Raw genomic sequence first — 24,140 nt, 5'->3', positions numbered from 1 at the left:
TGACGTTCGATTTCTTGTTATAAAAAAATCGATTTTTAGTAGTTCCAATGTGACACAAAATCTAGGCACGGGATAAAAAAGTTTATTTGAAGAAAGTTTATTTTTTTGTCTTTCTTAATGGCTTTACAGGCTCCTTTTTGCAATATTTTATTTAGTTATAGATTAATTTCCACATACTAACATATATCTGAAATTGGGCTCTGTACCGCCATTATTTATTATATTACGAATATGTGTGCCAAATATCTCGACAAAATATTCAAAATTACAGCCGCAATCTTGGAGCGCGTTTGTTACTACCTGTTGATCGCTACTGTGTGCTCTTAATTGTTTATTATTTATGGAAGATCCCAAGCAGAGAATACACCAGGATATACAGGGTGAGTTTTTAGTGCGGGATCGGTCGATAATTCCATTACGGTATAGAATATCGAAAAAAGTTATTTAGAAAAAATGTAGGCAATGATATTCTCCACGCTTGGAAAATATGTCCATTTCTACAGGGTGATCAATAACAGCGGGGTATATCAAACATATAATTTTTTAAATGGGACACCCTATATATTTTTTCATATTTATATTCCCCTCATAATTCTTGTTCATATAATATATGGTTTTGCATTACTATACAGAGTATTTAACAAGTTATGACCATTTATATTTCGAAATCACTATGAGATTAACACCCTGTATATAAAGAAGTAATTCGTAGACAATAATTTGTTTTATGTAGCAAGATAAGCAATATACTGTAGTTTTTAAATTAAGTCCAATTGAAATTATTGACGAATGTTTGTATACAGGGTGAACTACAAAACCAAATTACGATTTTCTCTATTTTTTTTAAATGGATCACCCTATATTTTATTTTTCAAAAATATTGTATTTATTATACTCTTTCATTTTTATATAGCATTCCCTATATCTAAACTTATTACTTTCGGAGATATTTGTAGTTTTCTTCAACTTTCGGGAATACATTCAATTTTTCTAGTAGAAATAAGTTGGTATTGAATGATAATTAAACAAAATTATTTTTATTCAATAAATAACTAACACAAAATATAAACCATAGCAATATGCAATGAATGTATCAATAAATGTGATATTAAGGAATTATTATATTTCCCTAATATACAAGAATCATACAATTCCTACAAAAAAATATAGGTATCTTGTGTATAATAAAATTACAAGATTATTTTTATTTAATAAACAACTCACACAAAACATAAATCAAAAAAAAAAAATTAAATGGTTTTTAGATTAATATATCATAATATATCAACAGCATTCTAAGCCAAGAAGTTTTTAGTAACACATTCCTAATTGCAGATTGTGACCCGCAGTTATTAATAATATAATTTTCATTAAATTTCATTAGTATGCATCAAGAAATCCCTACTTTGTTAACAGTCACACTAGGTGATCGATAAATGTTTAAGGTGATATTGTTACAGATTATGTGATTGGTCCGCATTTTTTGACGGTTGAGGTTTATATACGACGGTGCTCCAGTTCTTTCAAAATTGATTTTTTTCAAGTGGGGCTATATAAAAAAACCTTGTATACCAGAAGCATCCAACAACGCTTGATGATATGAAAAATAGACTAAAAGAAGCTTTTAATAATATTGACTTACAAAAATGTTAGAAATGTGGCTCGGTCATTTTGAATATCGGTTACAAAATTGCATAGACGTTGAAAGTGGTCATTTTCAACATTTATTTTAGACTTGTATCCTTAACATCACATTAATTGGTACATTCATTAAATTTTGTTATGGTATATTATTTTTTTGTTAGTTATTTATTGAATGAAAATATTTTTTATATTATTACATAATACTTATTTGTTATGCAAGTTATTTATGTTTATAAGATTTGAATGTATTCCCGGCAAATGAAGAAAACTAAAAATATCTCAGAAACTAATAAGTTTAGGTATAGGAGATGCTATATAAAAATGAAAGAGTATCATAAATACAATATTTCAAAAAAAAATAAAATATAGGGTGATCTATTTAAAAAAAAATTGAGAAAATCGTAATTTTGTTTTGTAGATTAAAAGTGCTCATAAAAATGAATGTTGTACTAAAAAATTCTTGGCTTAGAATGATGTTGATATACCAATCTAAAAACTGTTACATCAGTTGTATATTGTCTTGATTTATGTTTCATGTAAGTTATTTATTGAATAAAAATAATCTTGTTATATTATTATATACAATACAGTTTTTTTTGTAGGAATTTTACGATTCTTGTCTATTAGGGAAATATGATAATTTCTTAATATCACATTTATTGGTATATTCACTGCATATTGCTATGGTTTATATTTTGTGTTAGTTATTTATCTAATAAAAATAATTTTGTTTAATTATCACTCAAGACTAACTTATTTCTATTAGAAAAATTGAATGTAGTCCCGAAATTTGAAGAAAACTAAAAATATCTTGGAAAGTAATCAGTTTAGATATAGGGAATGCTATATAAAAATGAAAGAGTATATTAAATACAATAATGTTGAAAAATAAAATATAGGGTGATCCATTTAAAAAAATAGAGAAAATCGTAATTTGGTTTTGTAGTTCACCCTGTATACAAATATTCGTCAATGATGTGAATTGGACTTAATTTAAAAACTACAGTATATTGTTTATCTTATTACATAAAACAAATTATTGTCTACGAATTACTTCTTTATATACAGGGTGTTAATCTCATAGTGATTTTGAAATAAAAATGGTCATAACTTGTTAAATACTCTGTATAGTAATGCAAAACCATATATTATATGAACAAGAATTATGAGGGGAATATAAATATGAAAAAATATATAGGGTGTCCCATTTAAAAAATTATATGTTTGATATACCACGCAGTTACTGATCACCCTGTAGAAATGGACATATTTTCCAAGCGTGGAGAATATCATTGCCTACATTTTTTTTAAATAACTTTTCTCGATATTTTATACCATAATGGAGTTATCGACCGATCCCGCACTAAAAACTCACCCTGTATATTCTGTGATCCAAGTATAGTATTTTGTTGTTAAAGATGTTCAAAATTTATTTAAGCGTTCCATAGTAACAATATATTAAAAAATCACTTTTCCTCTTTTCTCGATTAAGCGTTAGTTTTTATTGCATAGTATATAAATTATTATAGTCACTGAATACATAGTTAGTGAAAAAATTATCATATTAATTAACTGACAACTGAATTAATAATTTAAGCGATTATACAAGTAACAGTTATCCAAGAACATTCAAAAGTCATCTCTAAGTTAATGGTGACAATGTCATTGTCAAGTAATGTTTATGTACATATCCATACCAGTGACAATTTTACTACTTTATCCCCACTAAAAACTAGGGATATCCATAAAATATTGGCCCCTGCGCTCTTAAAGCAAGAGTAACTTTCAGTGCTAGAATACTTCATAATTTAATAATCTAGTGTAAAAAATGCTTACAACTTAAATACAAAAAAAATATGCGATAAAATAACCGCTGGCCGACCCAAAATCGACGCCTATGACCGGTAATAGAAATTCGCTCGATTTATCACTTGAAGACACATTTGTAATTTGGACTGGAAGTTTTCGTTTTTCAAAATAAAAGCGTTCTGCAGTACAGGTATGTATTAAAAAAATAATTACAAGACGCCATCTTTAAAGAGCTTTAGGAAGCATTTTCGGACTAGGTAAATTAGGTTGATTTGTCTTAAAATTATCCGAGGAATCTCCGGTTTTCATTTGTCGGAAAATTCTATTATGGACACCTTGTATATAAATATACTCAGTGACAGAAGTATTACACGTGATTACACCCAGAAGTAATATAATTTCTTGAACTTAAATTTTTGGCAACATGTTAGATTTACATCAATAATGAAACGATAACGTTGGAAAGAATTTTTATTAACTATAATAAAATAAAATTAATAATATATTTGGCGACCCCGTAGCTGAATCCACTACTGTACATGTCCAGACAATGACAAAAGATAAAATGAGATGTCTGCTTGTGGCACCTCTCTAAGCAACTTGAAGTTCATGGATTAACTATGCTAAAGTCTGTGAAATATGGTGCAAAGTGGACATTCGATAGGATTTAAATCCGGTGAACGGCGTGGCCACAGCAAAACATTTAAGTCAGCTTCTTGGCGAAGGTCTATAGTGCGACGGGCAATATGGGGGCGCGCGTTGTCTTGCTGAAAAAGGACGTGTCGACGGCAGTCTAGATAAAGCAGTAAAATGGTTTGTAAGATGTCATCAACATAACGTGCAGCTGTCATACTGTCTCAAATAAACACAAGTGGTAATCGGCTACCATAGGTAATAGCCGCCAAACCTTTACGCCAATTGTTCTGTGTACATGCGACTTAAAGCAAACCCGATATCTCGTCGCCACGACGAGCGCCGTGTTAGCATCTTTCACCATCATGTATTTCTAAACAAAATCGCGATTCATCGCTGAATGCTATATTATGCCACTTCGCCACCCAATGCTGCCGTTCTCTGCACCAATTCAAACGTTAATGACAGAGATCTGCAGTCAAAGGAAGCACTAGTCGTGGGCGGAATGAAACCAGTCCAAAGGCTCCAATGCGACGGTGTAACGCATAGTAACAGGTCTCGCTTCTACTCCAAAATATTGGTCAGCGATTTGGCGCGTAGTAGCAAAACAGTCTCGCAGAGCCAGTAGTCTAAAGCGCATATCTTTCTCTCTATGGTAGGTACGCCTCGGTTGACCAGTTGGTCTTGTTCGTGTTTCTGTATCTTCGTTTGTCCACACATGACACATACGCATAACCATCATTGCCATACAATTATCACGACGACTTTCGCGATACGACAAACCCACATCTCTACAGGCAACAATTATTATACTCATAATTTTATACTTATAATTTTGGTGTCTTCGAACCCCAGACATTTTCTTCTCGATCTCTTGATAAAAAAATTTAAAGATAAAAGTTTTTTTACAAAAAGTATAAAAAATAAGACAGTGATATTGTTAAGGGGATCGGAGCAAAATGCAAAATTTTACGCATATCAAAATTTTCGAAGTATCAGCTGTTTTAAATGTATTCATTTTTTTCGAATCCTGAGAAAACTAATAAATATTTTTGAAAAACTTAAACGCAGAATAAAAGATTAGATACATTATTACCGAGCAGGAGCGTCATTTGAAATTTTGTTTGGGGGGGGGCAAGCACTATATAGACAATACATTATATATGATGTTATGATGAATATTGATGTATTTTTTGTAAATTTCAGTCATTTTTTAGGGCCAGGGGGGGCAAATGCCCCCCCCTGGACGCCCAAATGACGCCCATGTTACCGAGGGCCAAAGTCCCTGAAAACTTCTATAATGTTTATTTGAATAAGTTACAGGGGTGAAAATAAAAGAGAAAATTTAGTGTGATTTTTAATTGCAAATATTTCATTCAAAAGAAACTTTTTATTTATTCTAAGGGACTTTCAGCCCTCGGTAATAAAGTAGTCTTTCATTCTACGTCTAAATTTTTAAAAACACTGATTAGTTTTCTCAAGGTTCGAAAAAAAATTAATACATTGAAACATTAATACATAAACACATCGAAAATTTTGATATGCTTCAAAATTTTGCATTTTGCTCCGTTCCCCTTAAGCATAGCATGCTTAAAGTAAATATAGTCATTCCTGTTGCCAAATAGATAAGACCTCAAATTTCTAGTTGTAGGCGAGCTCAAGCGGGGATTTTTTCAGTCACCCGAGCCGAGCACGTAATAAAATCACAAGGGGAGATACCTTGTACCCTGTAAATGTACTCCAGTACCCCTACCATATATGGAAGCTTCAGAAGTTAAACGGTGTAAGTCACATTCTCCTTAAAAATGACTTGTGAGATGTAACACATATTATTATATAATATTATAATTTCCTTTTTTGTATTTATGAATATAATACATATAGACCAGTAAGGATTTGCGAAAAAACGTCTATTTTTGGATGTGAGAGGTGGCATTCGGATTTTTACAGATAAAGTTAGGTGACACCTTCAGTAATAATAATTGACTTATGCTCCTTCTCAAATATGCCCGGAACATTAATAAAAAAATTAAAATATTTAATAATTTCGAAAAACATCGATTTTTTTCTGCTTTCTTTGCTTATAACTTTAAAACGATTCGTTTTGGAACAAAATCGTAGAGAAATAAAATAAAGATAATTGAATTTTGTATGATATACGACTGGTAAAAAATGTCTTAAGGTATTACCTTTTCTGCAATATAGCAATAAATACAAAATAAGAGGGCAAAATAAGTCTGTTGTTATTCAATATTTTTTAACTACTTTGGTGGCACTTAGAACCTTAGTAATTCGCTTAGGCAATTCTTTGTAACATACTTAAATCGTGTACCGAATTTCATTAAAATCGACTTAATAAATTTTGCATAATAAATTTGCAATCTCAATGTTTTTAAAAAAGTTCAAATTTTTTATAATCTTTCTGAACAAAAAGTAGACCATTTAGAAGTTGGCTAATTTTTTTACATATAAAGAGGTGCTCTACCTATCTAATACACTTTACAGAATTAAAATCGAATTATTTAAGGGACCTCAGCAATGTTTTAAATTTATAAACTATTTTTTGCCTTATAAACAAATATTTTTGTTTAATAATAAAAAAATTAATTTTTAGCAATGCAAATAATTAAAGCCGCTATAATTTGACTTAAACTTTCAAATGCTGTCAGCAGAATTGCTATTTTATTTTTTAATCAAACGTTATTCGCTTTCAAAAATTGTAATTTCTCGATTTTTTTAAAGTTCCACCGCGTTTATCTCGAAAACTATGCATCCTACAAAAAAACTTGTGAGAACATTTTTTATTTAGAAGTACCCAAGAAATACAAAATTTTTTTATTTTGCGAAAAATCGATGTTATGTAATTCCTCAAGTTCTTTGTTTATAACAATCTTATCGACATCCGGATCAATTGTTACCCAAAAAATTCGTGTTCTACGGGTCAAAATACATAAAAAACTTGGGTAAGTTCATCTAAATAAAGGAGCCCGTAGCACCCCCTCCTGGCCACAGCACTTGTTTTATTTATAAGCCAAAAAATTGTTTATAACTTTAAAACATTGCTGAGGCTGCTTAAATAATCCGATTTAAATTCTGTAAAGTGCATTAGATAGGTGGAGTACATCTGTATATGTAAAAAAAATTGACAAATGTTTGTTTGTTCTAGTTTTTGTTGTGCAAGATTTTAAAAAATTTTAATTTTTAAAAAAAATTTAGATTGCAAAATTATTATGCAAAATCTAGTAAGTCAATTTTAATGAAATTTGGTGTACGGTTTTAGCACATTACAAAAATTTTCTAAGCGAATTAAAAAGGTTCCAAGTGTAACCTAAGTGATGGAAAATTATTGAATAAGGACAGGCTTGTTTTGCCCCCTTATTTTATATTGATTGCTATTTTGAAGCAAGGGTGATAAATTAAGACATTCTTAGCCAATCGCATCTGATAGAAAATTTAATTATCTTTGTTTTATTCCTATACCACTTTGTTCTAAAATGAATAGCAAAAAAAATAGACAAAAAAAAACGAAATTTTTTGAAATTTTGAAATATTTTATTTTTTTTTATTAATGTTCCGGGCATATTTGAGAAGGAGCATAAATCAATTATTATTAACGAAGTTATCACCTAACTTTATCCGCAAAAATCTGAATGCCACCTCTCACATCCACCTAAAAACAGATCCTTACTGGTCTAATAATGCTTATATTTATTATGTTAAATAAAGACGGTTTATTTATTTTTAGTAGCTCCTTATTTTTCTGCAACTACATACTTTCACATTCTCTTTCATTCATCTTCTTATCTCATTTTAAACATTTATTGACTTACACCGATTGGCTTCTGAGGCATCGATATGGACAGGGAAGTTATTCGTTAAGGGGGGTCCGAAAAAAATATATCCTTTGAAAAACTCGAAATCGTCAGATAAGAAAAGTTAAGTAGTCCAGAAAAATAGGGATTTTCTCGGGACACTCAAAGATCCAGGTAGCTGACTGCTTTTTTAGTTATTGTAGACCTATGGGAAGAAAACCTACCTGTTTCCTGCCTAGAGTTCGCGTCCGTTTTTTAATTATTAACAATTTAGTACAAAAATCGCAATTTTTTAGATTTTTTGCAACCCATTCAAAAGCTAAATAATTGACATAAAATTACAAAATTTAATTTATAACAAATAACAAATGACTATTTGTTAATAACTTTTACTAAAACTACCTTAAAACTTTAGTGTTTCACCCAAAGTTGGGTATTGGGGTACTTAACAAACCATCAAAATTTTAGACCGATCCAGTAACTAGTTTAAGAGTTATTCTATTTGTTTATCCCAGAATCCTTTATTTTGCAATAACATAAGACAGAAAATAATGAAGATAGGGCAATCCTAAGTATGCGAAATGAAAGTAGAAGAGTGATAGTATCAAAATGTATTAAAAAAAGATAAAAAATTAATTAATATAGTCCAAAATCCTATTGCAAAATTTTTGAAATTTTGTAGTTTATAAACTTTTGGAATAACTTTAAAAATGTTGTCCGTAGAAACAATCTTTTTATATATTCGAAAAGCTAGTATTTTAACACGAATACCGAATAGCAATTTCAAACTACAGTCGAACCCGCTTATTAGAATACCGCTTATATGAATATCTCGGTTTAAGGAATAGAAATTTGAGGTCCGAAACGTTTTTACTAGCCACTAACGATCGGTTATTAGAATATCCCGGTTATAGGAATACCTTTGCTTGTCACGAATGCTATATAAGCGGGTTCGACTGTAATATAATTTTATGTATCTCCGGATCAACTCAATGGATTTTGATCTTTCTTTTTTTAATTTGTATGTAATTTCTACTTATATTACAAACATGCAATTTGTTTATAAATTTATTAATTAATAAACAATCTAATTTGTTTAAACCATTCTTGAAAAAAATATTTTTTTACAAAAATCTATCTTTTTAATCATAGTACATACATATCATTAGTGATAATAGAAAAAGTTAAAGTACACTTTAATAAATAAATTATATTTATTAGATGACTATTTATTGAAGATAATTTATTTATAAAAGTATACCTTCTTTTTCTATGATTAATAATGATAGTATTATTAAATTCATGAACTTATGGTAAAAAATAATTTTTTTAAAAATTGTTTAAACAAATTAGACTGTTTATTAATTAATAAATGTCTGGACAACTTGCGTAATTTACAGAAAAATTACATACAAATTAAAAAAAAACGATCAAAATATATTCAGTAGATCCCGAGATATAGAAAATGACAGTAGTTTTAAGTTCCTTTTTTTAGTTTTTGAACTCGTGCATTTGTCGCCTCCCAGCTCCCCCTTCACTTACCACGACTAGTCACCAATTGAACTATATTTCTAAAAATTCGTGTAAAATACCAGCTTTTCTAATATTAAAAGGATTTTTTCTACGGACAATATTTTTAAAGTTATTCTAAATGTTTATAAACTAAAAAATTTCAAAAATTTGGCATTTGGATTTTTGACTATATTAATTAATTTTTTTATCTTGTTTTAATACAGTTTGATACTATCACTCTTCTACTTTCATTTGGCATATGTACTCAGGATTGCCCTATCTTCATTATTTTCTGTCTTATGTTATTGCAAAATAAAGGTATCTGGGATAAACAAATAGCGAATAACTATTAAACTAATTGATTAACCAACTTTGGGTGAAACACTAAAGTTCTAAAGTAGTTTTAGTAAAAGTAATTAACGAATAACGATTTTTACTTATTTTGCAGTTTGCGTAGCAACAAAATTAACTTTTTAACTTTCAAAAATCGGCATTTTGAAGGTTTTTCAATGTTCTAAAAATTTAAATTTTGCAATTTTATGTCAATTATTTAGCTTTTCAATAGGGTGCAAAAAATCGAAAAAATTCGCGATTTTTGCACTAAATTGTTAATAATTAAAAAACGAACGCGAACTCTAGGCATGAAACAGGTATAAATAGGTTTTCTTCCTATACGTCTACAATAACTAAAAAAATAGTCAGCTACCTGGGTCTTTGAATGTCCCAAACACGGTCTATTTCTAGCTTATTTCCCTGGAGTAAAGGTAAATTAAGCAGGTACATGCAGAACAGTGTAGGTATATTTAAAAAATCTGACGATTTGAGCGGGACATAAGGAAATGGGCGATTCACAAAGTTTCACACAAAAAGAGAAATATTTCGCGAAATGAACGTCAGATCGAAAAACTGAAAAATACGTGTACAATATGTCTTAAAAATCTATCAAATGATTCGAATGGCATCAAATACGACCACCCACGGAGGTGGGTGGGGGGACACTTTAAAATATTAAATCCCATTTTGCATATTTAGATTCCTTACGTAAAAATACAAGTAACTTTTATTCGAGGCATTTGTTCGAAATATGCATATAAGCTATAATAGGAGAAAACGAATGTTGGAAATGGAAAATTAAATTAAAAATGGAAAGTCCCCATTAAAATCGAAAACTGAACTTAACCTTTTTTTTTTGAGGACCTAATCTTCACAACCCAATAGGTCCCCATAACGCTTGAGTAACTGTAAATTTAGCATACTTGCCTCCCCTACTAAAGCGTGTATAAGACTTTATTTAGCTGACATCGACCTGCTATAAACACTTTTGTAGTCAGGATCCCCAAGGGCTGTCCCGAGATGCAAGTTATCAGAATCAGCTGTTTTTATTTATCCATTTGACGTACATCAGTTATTCAGTGGTTATTCCAAACATTCACAATGTGTTTAAAAATAATGTGGAAATTTTAAAGTGGAAAATAAGAACAAACCTGGGACAAACTTAACAATGGAAGATTGCGGTGAAGCAAAATGGGCATATCTACCATACTTGGCATTGTACAAAATATTTCAACACTTAAATCATAAAGAACTTATTTCTGCTGGTCAAGTGTGCAAATTGTGGTATCAAGCTAGTTCTAATGATCTCTTGTGGAAAGAGTTATTCCATGACAATTTTATGATAGAAAAGTCTATTCCAGTAGTTGCAGGTGAGGATACAAAATATCTATTGTCTAATTTTTATAATAAGTACCTACTTACTTCTAAAAATATATTCGAATTATATTTGCCTTTATGTGCCTTTTCAAAATCTAATATGAACAAATTTGAAATTTTACAGAAGTGTTTAAGAGCGAGAAATGTTTTTTTGTTATTTACAGGATGTATGTTAGTGCATCCACATACAATAAAATAACATATATTATTGTAATATTAAACTTGATGATTTTTAGTTATATATTATACAGCTCAACAGGCATTAAAGGCCCATGGCTTGAAAGTTCTCCACTGTTTTCCTCCATTTTCTTCTGTCCATGGCCACAGTTCTAAAATTTTTTCCCCGATTGTTTCCAGATCTTCCTTACATGCTTCTAGCCACTTTTTCCGAGGTTGTGTTCTTCTCTTTTTGATATTTAAAGTAAGTCGAGCCACTTCACTTCTATCAGCTGCTTAAGTGTGCAAATAGGGCTTTTCATCGATTGTCATTTGTTTCGAGCATCCATCACGTGTCACATAATATTAATATACCCATCTATGCCATACGTCTTTGGTTTGTATCATTGCTATATACCGATAACGAATGACGTAGATATATTAATATTATGTGACACATGACAGAAGCTCGAAACAAATGACTGTGAATGAAAAGCCCTATTGTGCTATCAAGCTAGTTGTAATGATCTCATGTGGAAAGAATTATTCCGTGACAATTTTATGATAGATAAGTCTATTGCTGTAGTTGCAGGTGAGGACACAAAATATTTATTGTCTAATTTATATGTTATATTTCTAAAAATATATTAGAATTATATTTGCCTTGATGTGCCTTTCAAAAGATGATTCTAAATAAGGGGTAATTTGAAAAAAACAGCATATTGTGAAGGGCACTATGTCACAAATTTGAATTTTACAGGAGAAGCGTTTTAAGTTTTTTTTATTTACAGAATGTATGCTGATTCTTTCACAAACCCTTGTCTAATTTATTTTTCAGGTCATTAAGTTTCAAAATTACACTGTTTAAAAGAAAACATATATTTTCATATTAAGCTTGAATACTTTTTAATGAAAGATAATAAAACACAATTTAAACCTATTTCTGTTTATCTCCTCAAGATCTCTTGGGTCAAACTTTGCTTTATTTCACCTTCATGTCAAACATTACAGTATACAGAGTGAAACTTAATATTTGTTTACATTTAATGACTGTTAAAATACAGTGCTCAACAATGGATAAGGATCACTTTAAAAATTGGTCATTTTTAATGTCTCGAATATCCTAAACCTGTTAATTTCCGATTTAATTGATTTCTTTAACATGTTATAGCCTTATTCTTTAACAATATCGCTGTAATAATATTGTTGTTAGAGAGGTAATTGTCATTGTATACCGGGTCTACCAATCAAACTGTGATTATTTCTCAAAGTTCACCACACCCTATGGAATATTCTAGCATTTATAAAATACTGAAATTATAACCCAACTGTAGCCTCATGCTTTCTTAACAATCTGTTTTTTGATTAATTCGCTTATGTTGGATAATAAAAAATTAAGGTACTTAAACAACTAGCCTTGTTTTTCATCAATACCAATGTTTTTAAATAAGTACGGCAAACTTTAAGGTTTAATTCCGCATGAAAAAATAATGACAGTTTGCTTTATAAACGTATATCCGCAAATGATTCGTTTCCGTGATAGGGGGTGTTGAAATCTTTCTTACAAACTGACGATATATTTATTGCTCTTAAGCCGGTTGAGATATGCAAATGAAATTTGGTGGGTTTTAAGAGGTAGTTATTGTGCATTTTTTGACATACAATAATTAAGAATTTTATGTTCACTATTGACGCACATAAGGGTCATATTATCCGGATTACCCGAGCCAATGGTGAATATTAAATTCCTAATTGTATATCAAAAAATCCGCAATAACTACCTCTTAAAACCCATCAATTTCATTTACATATCTCCACTGGTTTAAGAGCAATAAATAAATCGTCAGTTTGTAAGAAAAATTTCAACATCCCCTATCTCGGAAATAAAACATTTGCGGACATACGTTTATAAAGCAAACTGTCATTTTTTTCATGCAGAATTATTCCTTAAGACCATCGGTACATAATTCGCAAATATTTTACGGCTATCCCTACTTTTAATGTCTTTACCAGGCAAATTACGTGTGGTAAAATTCACACTGGTATGGATATGTAAACATTACCAGAATGTCATTCTACTTGAAAATGTCATCATTAACTTAAAGAGATGGCTTTTGAATGTTCTTGGATAACTGTTGTTTGTATAATTGCAAATTATTAATTCAGTTAATAAATGTGATAATTTTTTCACTAACTATGTATTCAGTGATTGTGATAATTTATATGTACAACAAAAACTAATACTCAATCGAGAAAAGAGGAAAAGTGTTAAAGTGATTTCTTAATAATATATTGTTACTATGGAACGCTTACAATTTTGAACATCTTTAACAACAAAATACTTGGATCACAGAATATAACATTATCCTGATGTATTCTCTGCTTGGATCTTCCACAAATAATACACAATAAATAACTTTTTATTAAGTTCACGTCTCAAATCAATTATTTATCAAATACACTATACAGTGATGAGCGCACTAATAACCGGCAAGATAACGCAAAAGATGGAAAACATATTAAGTTGTGAGATAAAAAGAGATGAAACTAGTGAAGGTGTTAAATTTAGCGATAGTAACTTATAGATTGACATTATATTGATTGTTTCCCACCTTTAGATGTATCGAACGAATTTGAGAAATGCCACTGTCACAGTGAGACTTTTAGTTAACATACTCCTCTGATTCGTCTAAAGGTGGGAAACAATCAATATAATTTCAATTTATATGTTACTATCGCCAAATTTAACAACTCTACTAGTTTTATTTCTTTTTATTGCACAATTTAATATGTTTTCCATCTTTTGCGCTATTTTGCCGGTTATTAGCACGCTCATCACTGTATATCAATATTATTTAATCAACAACTCAAAATACTCCCGATGCCATGTCAAATATTTAAAATTGTCACTGATTGTCAATGTCTGACTGACAATATTCTATTAGACTGAGTGCGTTTAAGAGGATCGGTACGTTTTTTCGGCTGCAATGCTATTCAAATGGGGATTCATTTTTTTCGAATCCTGAGAAAACTAATAAGTATTTTTAAAAAATTTAAACGCAGAATGAATGATTACGTTATTAGCGAGGGCCGAAAGTCCCTGATAACTTCTATATTGTTTATTTTAATAAGTTACAGGGATGAAAAACTAATAAAAAATTTAGTGTTATTTTTAATTTCAAATATCTCATTCAAAATAAACTTTTTATTTATTCTAAGGGACTTTCGGCCCTCGGTAATAATTTAGTCTTTCATTCTGCGTTTAGATTTTTCAAAAATATTTATTGGTTTTTTCAGGATTTGAAAAAAATGAACACAATGTCCGTGGTAATATTTTCCAAATCTATCTTTGTCATACAACGCACTTAGTCGAATAGAATATTGTCAGTCAGACACTGACAATCAGTGACAATTTTAAATAATTATTTGACATGGATCGGGAATATTTTTAGTTGTTGATTAAATAATATTGATATTATTTAATATTTGATAAATAATTGATTTAAGAGGTAAACTTTATAAAAAGTTATTTATTGTGTATTATTTATGGAAGATAGAAGCAGAGAATACATTAAGATATATTCTGTGATCCAAGTATTTTGTTTTTAAAAATGTTCAAAATTGTAAGCGTTCCATAGTAACAATATACATATTATTAAAAAATCACTTTAACACTTTTGCTCTTTTCTCGATTGAGTATTAGTTTTTGTTGTAGGTACATATTATTACAATCACTGAATACATAGCTAGTGAAAAAATTATCACATTTATTAACTGAATTAATAATTTGAAATTATACAAAAAATAACAGTTATCCAAGAACATTCAAAAGCCATCTCTTTAAGCTAGTTATGACATTGTCAAGTAGAATTACATTCTAGTAATATGTACATATCCATACCAGTGTAAATTTTACTACACGTAATTTGCCATGTAAAGACAGAAAAGGCAGGGATAGCCGTAAAATATTTGCGAATTATGTACCCATAGCCTTAAGACGAAGATAGATTTGGAAAATATTACCACGGACATTGTGTTCATCTTTAATCCTGAAAAAAACAATAAATATTTTTGAAAAATTTAAACGCAGAATGAAAGACTAAATTATTACCGAGGGCCGAAAGTCCCTTAGAATAAATAAAAGAGTTTATTTTGAATGAGATATTTGAAATTAAAAATCACACTAAATTTTCTCTTAGTTTTTCACCCCTGTAACTTATTAAAATAAACATTATAGAAGTTCTCAGGGACTTTCGGCCCTTGCTAATAACGTAATCTTTCATTCTTCGTTTAAATTTTTCAAAAATATTTATTAGTTTTCTCAGGATTCAAAAAAAAAAATGAATCCCCATTTGAACAGCATTGCAGCCGAAAATACGTACCCATCCTCTTAAAGTTGGCCATACTTATTTAAAATCACCCTTTATTGATGAAAAACAAGACTAGTTGTTTAAGTACCTAAATTTTTTATTATCCAACATAAGCGAATGAATCAAAAACAGATTGTTAAGAAAACATGGGCTACAGTTGGGTGTTAATTTCAGTATTTTATAAATAAAATATTCTACAGGGTGTGGTGAACTTTGAGAAAAAATCAAAGTTTGATTGGTACACCCGGTATACAATGACAATTTACCTCTCTAGTAACAATATTATTACAGCGATATTGTTAAATAATAAGGCTATAACATGTTAAAGAAATTACTTAAATCGGACAACAGGTTTAGGACATTCGAGACATTAAAATTGACCAATTTTTAAGGTGATCCTTATCAATTGTTGAGCACTGTATTATAAAAAAAAACATAATGTATATATGTCTGAAAAAAATCTGGGTAGGCGTAGGTAAATTTTTATAAAAATGATGACATACAGATAGTTAATATGGTATAAGTCATCAAATTTTTGGCAAGAAATCGAAACGTTTTGGCAAGTCATTAGTGATAGGTAAAATAGTATAACTATATCAAGTTCTTTGAAATTATTATTATCAAGAAGTTTTACAAAACAGCTTTTCTTGTAGCCTCTTGACGAACCTGAAGATAAACACAGGAAGACATTAAAACACTAGCTGTTTCTCAATGTTAAATTTTCTTAAGACAAAAGGAGCGTCTTTTCTGATAGACGAGTTAAATTGTTGAATACCATGCAGTTAGTATTGTCATTATCATGTTTGGTACCTTTTTCCTTTTCCTTTCAATGTGACCATGAACAAGTGTGCTTCGATATGTGAATGGCCTTCAACAAAAATTTGTAATTTATTTGTTGAATCTGTGGGAATGTTTTCAAAATCCAGAAATATGTCGTCACAATAAATGTATTGTTATTTTGACCATAACAGTTGTCCATCCATATGGTTATTTGTTGAATGGTAGAGTCATGTATTACACCAATAGTCCAGGGAAATAGGATTTTCTCAGGACACTGAAATATTCAGATAGCTGCCAACTTTTTCAGTTATTATACTTAGACCTATAGGAAGAAAACCTACCTAATGTTCCCTGCCTAGAGTTCGGATCAGTTTTTTAATTATTAACAATTTAATGCAAAAACGCGATTTTTTCGGCTTTTTGCACTCCATTAAGAAAATAGTTGACCTAAAATTACAAACTTAAATTTTTTAGAACATTGACAAACCTCTAAAATGCCGTTTTTTTGAAATTCAAAAACTCAATTTGTTGCTTCGCAAACTGCAAAATAAGTGAAATACGTTATTTCTTATAACTTTTACTAAAACTAACTTAGAACTTTAATGTTTCTTCAAAAGTTGGGTATTGGGGAAAAATTTAAGATTTAAATTTAAGTAAAAATTTAAACAAACGATCAAAATTTAAGACCGATTCATTAATTGGGTTAAAAGTTATTCTATTTATTTATCCTAGAGATCTTTGTCTTGCAATATCATAAGACGGAAAATAATGAAGTTAGGACAATTTTGCATATGCCAAATTAACGTAGAATAGTGATACTATCAAAATGTATTACAAAAAGATAAAAAAATTATCAAATTAAGTCAAAAATCCTAATGCCAAATTTTTGAAATTTTTTAGTTTATAAACATTTAGAATAACTTTAAAAATATTTTCAGTAAAACAAATTTATACATTCGAAAAGATAGTATTTTAACACGAATTTTCAAATAAAAAAATTGGCTTGTAGGTCAATTTTGGCCAAAGTTAGCTATGTGTTTTTTTTAATTCACAGCTAATTTGTTCATAATAATTAAGCTACCTCAATGATGCCATTTTAAAAAATAGTATTTGTATTTTGTGTTAAAAAAATTTCACAAACATTGTACCTACTTTTACAGGACCCTCTATGAATTTTCAAAAATTTAGTTCAAATGGTTACTAGGGGGAACCTACAAATCCACCGAGTTCAAATACCGAAAAAGCAATTTCAAACTAATAAAAAATTTTCTATATCTCCGGAACTACTCAATAAATTTTGGTCTTTTTTAATTTGTATCTAATTTCTACGTACATTACAAATATGCAATTTGTTTATAATTTTATTAATTAATAAACAGTTAATAAACAATAATTTGTTTAAGGTACATTCCATGTCAAATCACTCAGGCAAAAAATTTTGGATCTCCGATTTGTCTGAAAATTGGTATATAGCTTCTGCGGGACGTAAAAATAAGATATTTAAGGTCAAAAAATCTTCTTCTTTTTTTCTCAAAATGTTATTTTATGCGATTTTACAGTGATTTGGTGTTTATTTAAACAAATTTGCATTTTCTGTCGTAAAGTATCAATGAAAAACATAATATTTTAATAGAAAGGACTCAAAAATGTCATTATATGGCATTATAACAAGTTATTTTGAATCAAAACAAGTTTTTGATCAAATTTTATAGTGTAAAAAACGTTAAAATACCGTTTTTTACATTTTCCTCCATTCCCAAAATACATCATCATCGATTTGGCTGAAAATTTGCCCACAGATAGCCAAAAGATAGGACTTTAAGTGGTTAGAAGGATTTGAATTATATTACAATACCAAAAAAGTTACATGCAGTAATATCAGACTCAAAAGTATATATTAGTCCAGTCGGGATAGCATTTGACCGTGAATGCCGAGCTGCCCAAAATTTTATTTTTCTGATAGGGGAGTCAATAGTAGCCTAAATTTAAAATCACGAATGAATTCCTCCGTTACGTTAGCAGCCATCTTGATTTTAAAGGAGAACCTGTTTTGCTCAATATCTCCGCCATTTTTAACTTTTCGACAAAAATGGTAGGAACTGAAATTGTTCCAAATAAATCGTGTTTACAATTATTACAATTTCTTTTTAACAATTTTTGTCGTGAGGTCGATATTTTCGAGTTAATTTTACTTACAGTAGACGCCTATATTTTTGACTATATTATTGCATGTAACTTTTTTGGTATTGTAATATAATTCAAATCCTTCTCACCACTTAAAGTCCTATGTTTTGTCTATCTGTGGGCAAATTTTCAGCCAAATCGATTATGATGTATTTTGAGAATGGAGAAAAATGTAAAAAACAAAGTAACTTGTTATAATGCCATATAATGACATTTTTGAGTCCCTTCTATTAAAATATTATGTTTTCCATTGATACTTTACGATAGAAAATGCAAATTTGTATAAATAAACACCAAATCACTGTAAAATCGCATAAAATAACATTTTGAGAAAAAAAGAAGAAGAAGATTGTTTGACCTTAAATATCTTATTTTTACGTCCCGCAGAAGCTATATACCAATTTTCAGACAAATCGGAGGTCCAAAATTTTTTTTGCTCCAAAATTGAGTGATTTGAAATGGAATGACCCTTAAACAATTCTTGAAAAAATATTTTTTTCCAAAAATCTATTTTTTTATCATAGTATCATTAATAATAATCAGAAAAAGTGAAGGTACACTTTAACAAATACATTATTTTTATTAAATAATTATTTATTGAAGATAATTTATTTATTAAAGTATACCTTTACTTTTTCTATGATTAATAATGACAGTATGATTATAAATGGATTTTTGGAAAAAAAAAATTTTCAAAAATTGTTTAAACAAATTGGACTGTTTATCAACTAATAAATGTCTAGACAAATTACATATTTGTAATGTACACAAAAAGTACATACAAATTAAAACAAGAAAGATCAAAATCCATTCAGTACATCCCGAAATATAGAAAATGATAGTAGTTGTAAATTGCATTTTTAGTTTTTAGTTTTTCAACTCGTGCATTTGTCGGCTCCCAGCTCCCCATTCACTTACCACGACTAGTCACCATTTGAACTATATTTTAATAATGCTTGTAAAATACCAGCTTTTCAAATAAGTCAGTGGATTTTTTAAACTACCAAATTTAAAAAATTTGGCATTAGGTTTTTGACTATATTACTTAGATAATTTTTTATCTTTTTTTTAATACATTTTGATAGTATCACTTTTCTATTTTCATTTGGCATACGCAGAACTGCCCCATCTTCATTATTTTCTGTCTTATGTTATTGCAAAATAAAGGTCTCAGTGATAAATGAATAGAATAACTTCTAAACTAATTAATGGTTCGGTCTCAAATTTTGAGGGTTTATTAAGTACCCCAACCCAATACCCAACTTTGGGCGAAACACCAAAGTTCTAAGTTATTTTTAGTAAAAGTTATTAACAAATAACAACTTTCACTTATTTTGCAGTTTGCGAAGCAACAAATTAACTTTTTAACTCTCAAAAATCGGCATTTTGAAGGTTTGTCAATGTTCTAAAAAATTAAGTTTTGTCAATTATTTTGCTTTTTAATGGAGTGCAAAAAATCGAAAAAATCGCGTTTTTTTGCAATAAATTGTTCATAATTAAAAAACGGACGCGAACTATTGGCAGCAAATAGGGCTTTTCATCGATTGTCATTTGTTTCGAGCTTCTGTCATGTGTCACATAATATTAATATAGCTACGTCATACGTCTTTGGTTTGTATCATTTGTAGATACCAATAACGTATGGCGTAGATATATTAATATTATGTGACACATGACAGAAGCTCGAAACAAATGACTGTGAATGAAAAGCCCTATAGGTAGGTTTTCATCCTGTAGGTCTATAATAACTAAAAACTTTGTCAGCTACCTACATACTTCAGTGTCCTGAACATGATATATTTCTTGCTTATTTCCCTGGAGTAATGTCTTTTGGACCCTTCAAAAACCTGTATACGGTTTTTACGTGAAATCGATAATGTTTGGCAGATAGATTGGGGTATTTAAGTACAATTTAAATATACTCTGGGCTAATTAGCAAAATTCATGGAAAAGATATTTACCAGCAATTTTATTGCTGGAATCGAATTATAAGATCTTATATATTAATAATATAGGTATGCAAAGTCCGCAGATAGTGTGCTACTTTTTTTATAAACAAAATGGCGCCGACAAATCGTATTTTTTTCAATTATTGCTCTATAACTCCGAAGATTTTAACTTTACAACAAAAACATCCAAATAAAAATTCACCGCAATTAAATTCTGCATAGAGATATGTTTTTCACGATTTACTCCGACGAAAATTTTCCTCGGAAAATGCGGGTTTTCCTAACAAAAACTATAATTTTCAAATAAAGTTTTAGGTAAGTAATTATTAATCAATAATTAAATAACTTAGTGACATCAAAGATTTCTTGGTATAGATTGTAATTCCAGAAGCCGGTGAAAATTAAACGAATATTTTAGCAACAATTCAATTGTTAATTAACAATTTACGATCGCAATAATAACCAAAATAATCATGATACATTGATCAAACTTATAAAGATTATAAAGATGAGATGCTTGTTTAATATTTTATCGACAAACTATATATTTTTCTTTTTTTTTGCATAATCTTTAAATTTTGAAAAAAAAATAGTTATAATACGTTGGTCTAATTAGTAAAGTACAAAGAAAGGTTATTTACCAGCAATTTTATTGCTTTAATCGAATTATAAGATCTTATATATTATTAATATAGGTATGCAAAGTCCACAGATAGTGTGCTACTTTTTTTATAAACAAAATGGCGCCGACAAATCGTATTTTTTTCAATTATTGCTCTATAACTCCGAAGATTTTAACTTTACACCAAAAATACTCAAATAAAAATTCACCCCAATTTAATTCTACATAGAGGCATGTTTTTCCCGATTTGCTCCGACGAAAATTTTCCTCGGAAAATGTGGGTTTTCCCAACAAAATCTCAAATTTTCAAATAAATTTTTTGGGCCAGTAATTATTTATCAATAATTATATAGCTTGGTGAAATAAAAGCTTTCTTGGTATAGATTATAAATTCAGAAGCCAGTTAAAATGAAACGAATATTTTAGCAACAATTCAATTGTTAATTAACAATTTACAGTCGCAATAACAACCAAAATAGTCATGAGACTTTGATCAAACTTAGAAAGATTATAAAGGTGTGATGCCTATTTAATATTTTGTCAACAAAATATAAATTTTTCATTTTTTTGCATAATCTTTAAATGTTTAAAAAAAATTGTTATAAACAAATTAACATTTCTTAGAAATTGTTTATTATATTCTAATTTTAAAAATACTTAAAATGCGTATTTCATAGGTCTTGAAAATGAATACTGTAAAAAATTTTTCCAACCATTTGCAAAAAAGTTAGGAAACAACAAAATAAATATACGATGTCTCCATTGTTTATAATTTGTTTTAATTGTTTCAAAGCTTAAAAGTGAGTCTATGGTACAATCTAATTACTCACAAAGAATGTCAAAAATTAGTGCAATGGTTATATTTTAACCAAAGATTAAAAATACTTTTTTTTGTAATTTTTAGCGCGAAAGTAGGCTTGATACAGAGCCGGAGATAAAATGTTCACTCGAAGCGACTGACACGCTTAAACTCGCGCGAGTTGTGTATGTGGGCGGGTAGCTACGGTACTGTATTATTCTACTTTCGCGCGTATAAATTACAAAAAAATATATTTATAATCTTTAATTAAAATATAACCATTAAGCTGATAATCGATATTGTTTTATAAATAATTAGCTTGTACTTTAAACTCACTTCTACGCTTTGAAAGAATTAAAAAAAATTATTAACACCGTAGTAATAGTATGTTTACTTTGCTGTTTCATAACTTTTTTGCAAATGGTTGCAAAAAAGTTTTAAAGCATTCATTTTCAAGATATTTGAAATGCGCATATTAGCTATTTTTTAAAATTATAATATAATAAAAACTTTCTGAGAAACGTTAATTTGTTTTTAACTATTTTTTTTAAACATTTAAAGATTATGCAAAAAAATAAAAAATTTATATTTTGTCGACAAAATGTTAAATAGGCATCTCATCTTTATAAGATTTCAAAGTTTGATCAGTGCATCATAATTATTTTGGTTATTATTGCGACCGTAAATTATTAATTAACAATTGAACTGTTGCTAAAATATTCGTTTAATTTTCACCAGCTTCTGGAACTATAATCTAAACCAAGAAGGCTTTTAAGTCACCAAATTATTTAATTATTGGTAAATAATTACTTATCTAAAACTTTATTTGAAAATTAAAGATTTTGTTGGGAAAACTCGCATTTTCCGAGGAAAATATTCGTCGGAGCAGATCGGGAAAAACACGTCTCTATGCAGAATTTAATCACGGTGAATTTTTATTTGAGTATTTTTGTTGTAAAGTTAAAATCTTCGGAGTTCTAGAGCAATAATTGAAAAAAACACGATTTTCGGGCGCCATTTTGTTTATAAAAAAAGTAGCACACTATCTGAGGACTTTGCATACCTATATTATTAATATATAGGATCTTATAATTCGATTCCAGCAATAAAATTGCTGGTAAATAACTTTTCCCAAAAATGGCCTATTCTCCGATAATCAGCCCAGACTAATATCCTTTGATGAGAACTAAAATGCCTAAATAATACCAATCTTTATTTTTTGTTTAATTAATGTTAGTTTTTATTATATTTTAGGAAGAACATGGTACGAAGAATTCAAGAGATTATCCTACAACATACCCGTCGTACATACAGAAACATTAAGCTATCACAACGATCAGGTGTTGCACGTGAGTTTTTCCCATAACGGGAAATATTTCGCAACTTGTTCCAAAGATGGATATGTCATTGTAAGTACACTTTAAACCATCAAGGTCCAAGAATTCTATCGTAATTTATACGCTACTATTTTGGATCTGTAAATAATTTGTAATTATTATTAGTAATGATACTGGCCTTGTTCGTCTATGGTAGGTTGGACTTATGCACGGCGGGTTTTTTTATTTAGTTATCATTTTACGTTATTTACGGGAAAATTATGCATGTAGTATACAGGGTGAGGCAGATAAAGGGCCTATTAGAAATATCTCGAGAACTAAAGGTAAGAGAATCATGAAAATTGGAATACAGGGGTTTTGAGGTATGAACTATTTAATGAAAATATTTTGGGCTCTTTGTTACTTCAGGTTATACCGGAAGTTGATTATAACTTCGTTTTTTAAATGGGACACCCTGTATATTTTTACATTTTTAGATTCTGCTTGATGTCTTCTTTCTTAAAATATGAGGTTTTGTAATATTATACGGGGTAGTTTAAAAGATAATTAAGGTTTTTTTATAAATTTTGTAGAAAACTTCACACCCTGTAGAATTGTACTGATTTGATATGAAAAACCTCATTTATGTTCAAGTGATTTTTAATATAGTCTATTATTATTAAAAATTAATAATATAGCGAAATGTTTAATTTTAGTATACAGGGTTGGTTGAAACTCGGAATGAGTATTTTATGAGTTTTCTTAAATGGAACACCCTGTATTTTAGTATTGTAATGAAATGATATTTTATAGTACTTTTTTATTTCTTAAGCATTCTCTATAC

At 29.1% G+C, this 24,140-nt stretch overlaps 1 protein-coding gene across 1 annotated transcript in view; it reads left to right on the top strand.

Annotated features, from left to right (window-relative positions):
- Positions 1-10,756: 10,756 nt before the first annotated feature.
- Positions 10,757-24,140, top strand: part of LOC126890784 (F-box/WD repeat-containing protein 5) — a 124,308-nt gene continuing 110,924 nt past the window's right edge. Inside the window, exons 1-2 of the mRNA XM_050659975.1 lie at positions 10,757-11,113; positions 23,235-23,389. Coding sequence (XP_050515932.1) covers positions 10,912-11,113; positions 23,235-23,389 — 357 coding nt within the window. The 5' untranslated portion in view covers positions 10,757-10,911. The remainder of the gene's footprint in view (positions 11,114-23,234; positions 23,390-24,140) is intronic.

Source organism: Diabrotica virgifera, chromosome 8 (assembly GCF_917563875.1).
Source record: "Diabrotica virgifera virgifera chromosome 8, PGI_DIABVI_V3a".
Taxonomy (NCBI): Eukaryota; Metazoa; Arthropoda; class Insecta; order Coleoptera; family Chrysomelidae; genus Diabrotica; species Diabrotica virgifera.
This window is presented reverse-complemented; position numbering and strand designations above follow the sequence as displayed.